This window comes from Protomyctophum parallelum, assembly GCF_964188405.1.
Source record: "Protomyctophum parallelum genome assembly, chromosome: 3".
Taxonomy (NCBI): domain Eukaryota; kingdom Metazoa; phylum Chordata; class Actinopteri; order Myctophiformes; family Myctophidae; genus Protomyctophum; species Protomyctophum parallelum.
Window position 1 is genome coordinate 24,318,662 of NC_139698.1, and position 12,252 is coordinate 24,330,913.

A 12,252-nucleotide genomic window follows, 5' to 3' on the forward strand; every position below is an offset into this window, starting at 1 on the left:
GGATTATTCCAGAGAGGACAGACACGGTGGTTATAGTGCGTGTGTGTGCGCGTGACTGTGCATTTTGGTAAGTGACGTGTGTGTGTTATAACTTCATTAATGTTTAGTGCCGTTAATCCTCCAGCCACATTTACTATTGATGCCCGATGATGCCAGGCTTAATTTCAAATTGCTGTGGTGAGGACCTGTCATGCAGCTCTGGTGTCAAAACCAGGCCACAACGTGCACGTGTGTGTTTGTGTGTGTGTGCGTGCGTGTGTGCATGTGTCACCATCCTCACCAACCCTTCCCATCATATCTTCCTCTCTGTGCTGAGTAGGTTCCGTTTATAGAGGAGAGAGAGGAGGCTGAGCTTTGGAAGGGAAGGAAGGGACGAGGAGAGCTGAGGCTAAAAGCCTGATATAGATAGCATATGTGTGTGAGTGTGTGAGTGTGAGTGTGAGTGTGAGTGTGAGAGTGAGAGAGAGAGAGAGTGTGTGAGTGTGAGTGTGAGTGTGAGTGAGTGTGTGAGAGAGAGAGAGAGAGAGTGTGAGTGTGAGTGTGAGTGTGAGTGAGAGAGAGAGAGAGAGAGAGAGAGAGAGAGAGAGAGAGAGAGAGAGAGAGAGAGAGAGAGAGAGAGAGAGAGAGAGAGAGAGAGAGAGAGAGAGAGTAAACTTGATAATCAGAGGGTCAGGCGGTGGGGTCATTAGAGGACACTAGGACAGTAACCCTGCTATTACACTAACATGTATTGCACTTGTAGTTGTGTACGTACGTGTGTGTAATTCAAAGTATGAAAAGGTGTTTGAGAATATGTGTGTGTGTGTGTGTGTGTTCTGTGAACGTGCATGCCGCACACAGTCGCAAATGTGCGAGTGGAACACAGCCGACATCCAAAGTGTGTGGCTGCATGTCAGGTCTCCGTCATCCCCCACCACCACACTCTGGACTAGGGATGGAGCCTCGTTAATTTGTATTGATAACAAGCACCTTATCGATCAGGCTTATCGGGCCCACTATCGCGCATTTTCTATTATTTTGTGGGAAGACGTATATTTGTCAAGGGCCTTAAAGGTATATTCAGTGATTTCACTCAAAAAACCTTAGGTTTCGTTTTTGCCTTGGGACCCAAACTTTCGTCCAATCGGGATAGAGAGTCAAAAACGAAACCTAAGGTTTTTTGACCCCCAGGGGTTAACTGGGGACAGGGAGGAACTCCTTATATGGTCAGCACACTCTATAGTAGAGAGGATTATCACAACAAAACAAAAAAAGAAGTGATATTTGAATTAAGTGAAATCACTGAATATACCTTTAAAAATACAGTGCCTTTCTAACAGACGGAAGACAATTGTCCTTTTTTACTAAGAAAAAAATATTAAAGAAACTGGTTAACTGGTTACTATGTGTAACGTCACTTTAAAAAGTGTCATTTTGTTTACCCGGACAGCGCTGGTTGGCAGGCATCGATACACATTTAGACAGACATGTCTGTGCCAGCGTGGGCGATTACATTTATGTCTTGATCGCCTCTTGTCTGGATTGTCTAAACATGACATCATGGGCTGCTAATTTGCTCAATAAACAGGCTTGATAAGCCCAAAGCTTATTGATAATGGGTACTACTACTCAATAAGCTTGTTATCGGATTCTTTGGGGTAACGGTTATCGAGCTCCATCCCTACTCTGGACCAGATGCCATCCTAATCATTTAACGTACATTCAGTAAGCCCCCCCGAAACTAACAAACTGGTTTTCATTCGCATGCCATTAACCCATTTTGCGCGGGAACCCCTTTTGGTGTTAGCATTATGTTATGCTTTAGCTATTGAAAAATAGCAGATCTACAAGCTCATATGTCTGCTATTTTTGAAAAATCGAAGAGCGACTGACGTAGAAGACATTTTTAGAATCTGATCTCAGGTCAGAATGGAAAACTGTCAGGATGTAGAAGACATTTTTAGAATCTGATCAGATTTTTAGTTTTCGTCATGGTCTTTTGAATAGTTCATTTAGTTTTAGTCACATTTTTAGTCACCTGGAATGTTTTAGTGTTAAGTAAATATCATAACATTTGAGTTGACTGAATCTAGTTGATTTAGTTGACTAAAAATGAATGTGTTCTGGTGGGCCTTGATGCCATAGCCGGGCCATAGCCACTTGCCCTAATGTGCCCACAAATGTGCTGACCTCATCACATTTGTGATGACGTCTATGGCCTTTTTAAGCCCAATGCTTGGAATGGATTCAGAATCCTGAAAACCCTCTAGTTTGACCCCTAGTTTGGCCATAGACCCCCTAGTTTGGCCATAGTGTGGCCATAGACCCCCTAGTTTGGCCATAGACCCCCTAGTTTGGCCATAGCCACAAATGTGCCCTAATGTGCTGACCTCATCACATTTGTGATGATGACTATGGCCATTTTTAGCCCAAGGAGTGTATTTCGTGAAAAAAACTAATGCTTGGAATGGATTCAGAATCATGAAAACCCCCTAGTTTGACACGTCACATGCTACTTAAAGCATGATGAAATTTAGAACATTTTTTCCTTATAATGGTTGTACGGTACCCCAACTTTCAGCAGCTGTCAAAAATTCCCCTAGGGTGGTTGAATAGAAACCAATGTGGGATATGCTAGTAGACACCTTTACAAACACATTGGCAAAGAAAATTCTTGGTAAGAAATATATTCCCAGATTGTATTAATATCCCCTGGCTACAGGGCTGCTCCTGGGGCTCTTTTGGGCGGAGATGAAGTCCCTCCCTGGTCATTTGCTGCATTATGAGCATTAGTTGCAACGATTCAGGCAGTGGGAAACGTTTTGGTTGCACCGTTCTTAGGCGTTACATTTAACTTTTGAGCAGTTTGCAGCTACAGCGGGTAGCCCGTCTGCTATGAAACACTCTTGCACAATGTCTCATTGTGGAAATTAAAATAATGACATAACAAATCCTGCAACACATTGGCAGAGTGTTGAGTGTGTGTGCAACGCTGTGCGTATGCGCACGTGTGTACAACGCTGTGAGTGTGTGTGTGTGTGTGCGCGTGCGTGCATGTGAAATCCATGGTGGTCCAACTCTAAACTTCACTCAGTCCATGACTCCAGGCTCCAGCAACATTGTGTCCCAGATATCTATTGATGGACGCAGCTCTGCCTAAAATACGCCAAGGGGAATTAGAAGCGTGTGTCAGTCTTTATCCATTTTTAGAGGCCAGAGCAAGTTCTCCTTTGCAATGTTCTCAACTATTTAGACGGGTCTGGCAGCAATTACCTGCAGCCACCACGATTAGAGTGCAGAGGCCCTGCCAATGTCTGCTTGTGTGCTCTGCCCCACTTAATGTGTTTAATCTGTCTGCCAGTGGTGCACGGTGTGTGTGTGTGTGTGTGTGTGTGTGTGTGTGTGTGTTTGTGTACGTGTGTGACTGCACGTGTCTGGCCTTCGTGCGCGTACACTCATGTCTACGATTATGGGTGTGGTGGTGTGTATGTACGTGCGTGTGTAAATATGTGTATGCCTGGCCCTGTGGTAGTGTATGTAATGTGTATAGGTATTCCTGTATGCTGAGAGAGGTCAGCAGCAGAGTGTCAGTGACAGATCTGGGGTAAGCCCAGCGAGGATCTGTGGCATGTGCATTTAGAAGTGCATAGCCACGGAACACCCAACAACACTGAACCAGTGTGGACTCATCCTGTATGAAACAAAACCTTGTTACGGCGCGTCGACTCTATAAACCGCTAAGGGTGTATGAACTTGAAACGAGTGGGGTGTGAGGGTGTGTGGGTGTGTGCGCGGCTTCAAAAATCAATCTGCACTTTAGAATGCATTAACCCATTTTGGGTCGGGAACCCCTTTTAGTGTTAGCATTATGTTATGCTTTAGCTATTGAAAAATAGCAGATCTACAAGCTCATAGCGCGCCACAGAGTGGCGCGCTATGAGCTTGTAGGTCTGCTATTTTTGAAAAATCGAAGAACGACTGACATAGAAACATAGCTTTTTCAGAAAACTGTCATTTTCAAACAGACATTTTTAGAATCTGATCTCAGGTCAAAATGGGTTAAAATACAACGATAAAGGTGCAATAAGTTATGAATAAAGTGTTATATACAGTGGCTTCCTCGGAAATCCTACAAGCAGCTGGTTTGCTTTTGGACCGTGGCTCACTCACGTCACGTATTGCAGCGTGAGTCACAGTCAGCAGCAGGCTGAACATGCCAGAGCACCGGTATGGTGCTTCAATGCCGTGCCTCGGGGGCATCACACCCTGTGGTGAGAGCTGCAGTCTGCCTTGGAAAAGAGTCAACAAGTATCTGGACCTCTGTGAATGGGTTATGGCAGCATTCTTCGACAAGAAAGCCTTTTAGGAGATTGTGGCGTGTGCGTGTGTGTGTGTGTGTGTGTGTGTGTGTGTGTGTGTGTGTGTTCGTGCATGCATGCGTGGGAACAAACTTGCACGGAGCTGAAAAAATGTAAAAAAGATACGGAAACTGTAAACATGGTCAAACTCTAGTTGACTGACCATGCTGTGTCTGAGGAGAAGGATGTCTGTTCTGTCATGATGAATATTTAGAGGGAGAGGGAGGAATCTATTATCTATCTCTCAAGCACGCACACATCAATTCACACACACACACACACACACACACACACACACACTGTATGCAGATGCAGTCACGCACACACGCCAGGCACAGATATACACACACAGAAAAGGCTGAACAATAAAAAAAAATGTCCATGTACAATCAAGCTATATTAATTCCCTACCATACACACAGAACAGAGAAATCATATATGCAATATTTATTTTTGTTTCGGGGCATTTACCAACATTTTCACGTGTGCCTTTTTTGGTTATGCATAAAGATAAATGTGATTATCGTTTATTGATGGGTTTTTTTGGCGTCTTATAATGCCGTAAAGCCTGGGATAGGTCTTTACGACAAGTAAAAATGCACGACAAATGGTCCAAATGGGCAACATTTAAGACTGAACAGATAGAATAAGGGTATGGGGGAATGAAGAACAACAGTAAATGCCTAGGAATATGTGATGTAACATTCAAGTTTTGATACGCAATGTCGATTTTATTTTTATTTTATTCATGTTTGTTTGTACTGTATGTGTGTTGCTATTGTTTTCTTAGATTTTTGTTCCAAAATAAATAAATAAAAAGATGTAAGTGACAATTTTTTTTTAATTAATTCACTCACAGTAATTAACCTATTTTGGGCGGGAACCCCTTTTGGTGTTAGCATCATGTTATGCTTTAGCTATTGAAAAATAGCAGATGTACAAGCTCATAGCGCGCCACAGAGTGGCGTGCTACAAGCTTGTAGGTCTGCTATTTTTGAAAAATCGAAGAACGACCGACACAGAAACATAGCTTTTTCAGAAAACTGTCAGGATGTAGAAGACATTTTTTAGAATCTGATCTCAGGTCAAAAAAGGACACAAAGCGTTTACGTACCTCAGCGCTCGGCTCAGCTTGTCGTAGTTCATCTGAGGCTTGCACTTGCGGGCGCCCCACAGCCGCGCCACCTCGTCGGGGTCCTTGATGACGAACTCGCCGTAGTCGCCCTGCCAGGCGATGACGTCGTGGTACTCCTCCTTCCGCAGCAGCTCCAGGATGAAGTGCCACAGCTGGATCTGCCGGGAGCCGGGGCTCGACTCGGGCTTGTAGGCCCAGTCTGGGAAGGCAAACCCTGGGTTGGTTAGAAAGAACGGAGACGGATGGGTGTCAGTTGATTCTGCACTCTACTCTGCACTGGTACTGATCTTATTGTTGTATGGGGTGGATGTCCCTGTCGCTTTTTTAGTTTTGCTCCAGGTTCGATTTCCGATCATTTGAGTTTGAGATATTTATATTTGTGTAGATACACGTATGCCATATTATCGCAATAGTACAATATCCAAAACCATAGTCTCATATCATATGGATATTAAATTGATACTAGGGATGTAAATGACACGATAGGCCTCGATTTCCTTCGATACGTGCTCGGATCGGGACAACCCTTGTGCGATTAAGTTAAACTGATTTTGGACGCTGACATTACATGGCGTTAAAGCGACGTCATTATGTCTCAAAACAAGGCATGATTTTTCACTGCTTAAGACATTCAAAAACGTAATATTTGAAAGATATTTTAAAGTACATTTTTGTGAAACTGCGTTGTGATTGTCTGTCTGTCTGTGTCAGATTTTGTCAGACTCTCATCCCACTCTTCCCAAATGCAGGAGGCGTGTGTGTGTGTTCATCTTTTTCACCACAGTGACGACGAGGTCGAGACCAAAATGTGTTTTAAAGCAACCTCTATACTGCCTGCAGATGACCGCCGACTCACCTCTGTTGCCAACAAGACTTGTGCTAAGAATAACCATACCCATATGCTGTATGTGGACCGGGGGTTATGGTAATTGATTAAAAAAATAAAAAATAAAATGAGGCTTGGCGAGCAGAGTCCATGGTGAGACAGGAATGGCAGTGAAGGCCAAAAAGAGACCAGGCCGTCTGCTGAACAACAGCAGGGGTCACAGACAGTAACGAGGTGTGGGACACGACAGCGATACCTCCCTAAACAAGCTCCAATGTGACCAAACAAGACACACATCAGGCAGACTATATCCTGACACTCACGGCCCTCCGCGCCGTTCCCAACCCCGACTGTTGGCTCTGTGCTTAAGACGTGATTACGGTTACGAGGAAGGAAAGCACCCAGGGCGGCTATTTGAAGCCGAGTCGCTTCTATCTATACGGCGAAGAGGATTACACAGGTGTCTGTACATGTGGTGTGCCGTGGTGGGCCCCATGTCCTCTATATCTAGCCATGACCGAGAGGTCCGTGCGGGCCGAATCTGGATCACACTGGACAGAGAGAGAAGAGAAGCCCCCGGGGCAGGAATAGAACGGGAGTCTCTCTCCTCCGTTCATACGTCACAGAGCTCTCCTTACATGATGCCTCCTATGGCTTCTCCATCTGTCCTCGTCCACTTCACCTCCAAGCAACGCAAACTAGGGATTTATTTATATATATAATGAACCGATTGGATTCATGAATTTCATGCAATTCAGCTGGATCAGAAAACAACACTAAAATAAGACAACAGCACTGTATGATGTACAAAATGACCAACTGCTCAACACACGTCGTCACATCAGCCATACACAAACTTTTCACTCCCATCCCAAGAGATTTCAATCTCTGAAAATATATGATTCAATGTCTTTCTTTGGACGGGTAAGCTGGATGCTCCGTTTCAAAGTGCCTTGCTCATTTGCTTGGTACTATCGGTACTATATTAGACTGATCTGCAGGGAATAGTAGACATACATGGGTCTCTGTGGGGGTATAGTGGGTAGTCTGGGTACACCTATGTAAATGCGCAAGGAAATCGTGAGAGAACATCTTTTTCAGTTTACAACTGAAAAATAACTTTGGATTTGACATTTTAAACTCAATTTTTCATATTGGTAAATTCCAAATATTAGTATTTGGAATAATATAAGTATTAATACATGGCAACCCTTGGACTGGTGTCACAGCATCCACTTTTAGAAACCTTGTCCTACACTTCCTTAACTGCGAAATCCTTCACATAAAATGCACCCTAAGCCCTATAGAGAAGTGTCGAGAAGTGTCTTTTCCTGATAAAGTATACTATATATATATATATATACAATACTATATATATATATATATATATATATAGTATTGTGGACCATCGGTGGTAGTAGTCAGGCATTAGTGGGGCCAAATGAACAGTGTGTTCCCCTATTAATACTGGTAGAGTGCATACTATATACTAGCCCGGGCAGGTTCGTATCCGACCCAAGGCTCTCTTTACCACTCTCTCTCTTTCCTGTATGTCTTCACTGTCGCTGTTGAATAAGGCAGTAGTTCCCATACTTTTCCATGCCAGGACCCCCAAATTGACACTAATGAGCCTGCAGACCCTCATTAGAAAATATATGCCAGGGACCCCCATAAGAGAAGATTTTTACGGCTCTAGCAGTGATTCTCGACCTGTTTCATTTCAAAGACCACCAGTTTGACATGCATTAGGCTACGGACCCCCATTTAATAGCATTTATACCTCTGAGACCCCAGTTGATATTGTAAAATCAAAGTTAATTTAACTCTGAGAATTTAACAAATGGCACCAAATGGACCCGTTTAGGGTTAACAATAAAGGGCATAAAGAAATAACAAAAAAAATAAAACAATAACCCAGAACTCAGTCAATGGGACATCAATCCACCACAGTAGCTTAGGAAACACGCACGCACGCACACACACACACACACACACACACACACAGGCGTGCGCACACACCAGTCACTGGGACATCGACCCACCACAGTAGCTTAGGCCTCATTCACACATATCAGACGAACATGCTCTGTTCCATCCGTGTTTCACGGCCGCCTCAATGCTTTTCCAATGGAAGTCACGGACGGAACGGAGCATGTTCGTTGTTCGTCTGACGTGTGTGTACGGGGCCTTAGGAAACAAAACACACAGGCGTGCACACACACACAGGTCAAACCTGTCACACAGGAAGTCAGTGAGTGGTTGGTGTCAGCGGGCCTCGCTTTTTAACCATCGCCTCTTTCCGCTTCTCCTGTCACTATTTCCTACAGATGGAGGTAAACATCATGGCCTGTCTGTCCTCCCGTCCTCTCTACTACACTCTCTCCATTCCATAGCCACCCACCTCGTCTGTCTCTCCCTCCCCAGTGCCCCGACGGAAACACCAGGCGGAAACACACACCGCGAGGGTGGAGGTATGTGACGTCTGTGTGAATTAGAGCTTATGCAGCAGTGTTAGTAAAAGACAAAGAGTTAACCCATTTAGACCCGAGGACACCTCTGTGTCGCCGTATAGCTTTTGACCACTTAACCATTATTTTAAACTTTAGCCGTTGAAAAATAGCAGATCTACAAGCTTGTAGCGCGTCACAGAGTGCCGCGCTACGAGCTTGTAGATCTGCTATTTATTTTTAATCGTGCAATTGCGGCACAAATCTTTGAATATATATTCTTTCACAGCGAATGCTATTAACTCATCTCTTTGCTTCTGGGGGGTCCCTGGAATAACATATTTTCAGATGGGGGTCCGTGGCCAAATACAGATAATTCTGTGTAGTGGGTCCTTGACATGAAAAAGTTTGAGAACCACCACAGACATAGAAACATAGGTTTTTCAGAAAATTGTCAGGATTTAGAATACATTTGTATAGAATCTGTTGTCAGGTCTTAACCCATTTAGACTGTCGGACGAGTGGAAACGTCATAGCTAATGCAACCGATGGATTGCGAGGACGTGTACACACTTCAGCACCATACTCCTTGCTGTTCGCGCATGTTTACGGCTGTCGTATCTCCTAATCTAGGGAGCTCTCCGTGGTTTTGACCAGATGGATATACTAAGCTCTTCATTTCTGACTTCAACATGCCTCTCGTTCAAAATATGAACGCGAGGGATTATTCAGCGACTTTATCGTAATGATAGCGAGGTAAGCAAACAACATTATTCCTCCCGGCACTGATTGTGTCCCGGCGCCGATTGCGTTAATGGATTATGGCATGATTATTAAGCCATGTGTCGGTGCGTGTGTGTTTTTCCAAATGTTACCCGCTTGTAAAAAATGTATGCGCAAGTATGTAAGAGCCAGGGAATATTGACTAATGAGTAACCCAGCACGCGTCACTGCACATTGTCACAAATGTAAAAGTGTGCATATTCTCTGTGCCAGTGTGTGGACAGAAAGCCATTAAGCAATGAGTAAGACAATGTACCCGAGCGTGCACACTCAACAGTGCACACGCGTAGGGGCGTGTACCACCCACGTGCACACGCATGTGTTCAACAGCACTTTGACACACTTCATGTGCCAGGGAGCTAATCAACAGATAATTAAGTAATGAGTAATCCAGTGTGTGTGTGTGGGTGCATATTTGTGTGTGCATGTTATCCGACAAACATTCATCATCCAACGGATGTGACACATCTGTGCAACATGGAGCTGTCAGGAGGACTGCTTGGTGATACCGAGATAGTCGGACAAAAACAGTGGAATATAGTAGGGACACACGATATTGATTTTTAAACAGATACCGATACTTTCATGCTTCTCAAGACCGATACTAATAACCGGTAATGGGAAAAAAATATATACTAGTCACTATTAGTGAGTAAGGGTACATTGAAGATTGAACATATCTTTGAGCTAAAGCAAATACAGTATAGTATATCATACCCAGAGTAATCTAGTAAGAGAGTGGCGACACTATAGCGTTGACTCCCATTGTAACAATGGAATGCGGAAGTGCTCATTCTATCTCAATGGGATAGTTCCAATGTTTGGAACTATAGCCCATAGTCACCCGCTTTGCGTCGAGATCAAAGTGTGTCGCCACTCTCTTACTATTCCACTCGGATCATACCCATGTCAGCAGCAAACAATCAGCAGATGAAACAATGAATTATTTAGCAGAATTGCAAACATATGCAAATATATATAAAAAATATATATATATCAAATATATTATCGGACCTATTAACACTTTTTGAGGGCTTTGAATTATTTAATCCATGGTTCCACCACGCTTAATACGTTAAACCCGCTATTTGTTTAATGTGTTTTAATTCGCTGTTTTTTTATAATTAAAAAGAGGGTGGACCTGGTGATGAGGCCGTCGCGTTTGCTCAATACAAGTGAACGGTGGGTTTGTTTGGACTACAACATGCTGTGGAGGCCGTTGCCGTTTCGCATTGTAATGGCGGCATGTTTTTCTCTTAAACAACAAACCATGGGACTATTTTCCGCCGTATTTTCGCCGATCAAAGCTGCAAATACTTCGGCGTTATGCTCCAAAGGTAATAGATCGATCCTGGCAGCGTTGGATGTTGGATTAAATAGCGGGGAACGCGGGTTACGCAGTAGAACTGTTATCGGGCAGATAATTATGATGTCATAATTCCTGATATCGGGGCCAATAATTATCGGGCAGCAAATTATTGTTAAACATTTTTCAGACGGGGAGTCCACAGCAACATACATATCAATTTGGGGGTCCTTGACATGAAATGGTTTGGGAACTAACTGGAATAGTGATTCATCACACTTGTACAAACTACTGAAATGAAGGATGTGACTTTAAGCAGGGTCAGGGAGCCAACTTTCCGTGTCCACCAGCCACTGAGGCTGACAGATGCCAGAATTCACTTGCTTTTACAAGCCGACTGCAGTGCAGCGGGACCCGTGACCCAGTCCTGGTAACCTGCCAACATGACTGCTGAAGTGTACACTTACTATTTAGGAGGCCACAGTCACAATTTACCAGCATTTTGCTCGGTGGATGTCAAGTATGTATATGCTGAGGGCTCGCAAAATCACCTTTGAATGCTCTAAATTCTTATTTGCGACAAAAACGTCAGATACTGGGGCACTATGTGGCGCAGTCGGTAGTGCTGTCGCCTCACAGCTAAAAGGTCCTGGGTTTGATTCCCGCTGGGGACGCTGTGGGCACTGGCGACGTGTCCTCTCCTCCACGTCGTCAGTGCCCATACCCGAGGCGGGGTTGGCGAAAGGGCCTTTCTGTGTGGAGTTTGCATGTTCTCCCCGTGTCCCCTAGGGTAGGTACCCTCACCAACCAGGGAGGGGGAAACACCCCCTGTCAGGTGTAAAGGAGCGACTTGGACACTCAGGCATGAAGGAAGCATGAGTTCAAGTCCGTTGCTCTCCCCAGGTTGGCGGAGGGTGTGTAAAGCCCAGGATCACATTAGATAATTGACACAGGGGTGAAAAATGTGTTACAAAATCGTGGGATAAAAAATATTTAAAAAAAAAAGAAAAAAGAAAACGGCATATACTGTATCTGCCGTGTCTGTCAAATAAAAATTCTAAACTGAGTTGCGAGCCCCCGCTTAGATTTTCATGGTTCTGTTTTGACAGTTTGGCTCAGCACCAAGAACATTATTTTGTTCTTTTGAAAGTATAAATTTGCAACCGTGGCAAATTAGAAGTATAGTCAGCAGTAGCAAATAGCAATTATTATGAAACCGTTCGCTATAGACGGCAACGACGGCAGAATCAGACACGCAGAACTGGATAAACACGCAAATGGAGACGGATTGCATATCGACAGTTGCTTCCTAGATCCTACTCGGGAAGGATAACATGACCTGGACCTCTGTGGATCTAAAGCAGGCGGTGGGGTGGGATGTACTCGCAGCACATAAACATAAATACATCCAGTGTTTT

At 44.1% G+C, this 12,252-nt stretch overlaps 1 protein-coding gene across 3 annotated transcripts in view; it reads right to left on the reverse strand.

Annotated features, from left to right (window-relative positions):
- erfl3 (Ets2 repressor factor like 3) overlaps positions 1-12,252 on the reverse strand; it is a 71,495-nt gene that overhangs the window by 17,471 nt on the left and 41,772 nt on the right. For 2 of the 3 annotated variants that reach the window (XM_083760422.1, XM_083760420.1), the window contains exon 2: positions 5,452-5,686. In XM_083760422.1, coding sequence (XP_083616548.1) covers positions 5,452-5,686 — 235 coding nt within the window. The remainder of the gene's footprint in view (positions 1-5,451; positions 5,687-12,252) is intronic. The other variant, XM_083760421.1, reaches the window with a different exon arrangement.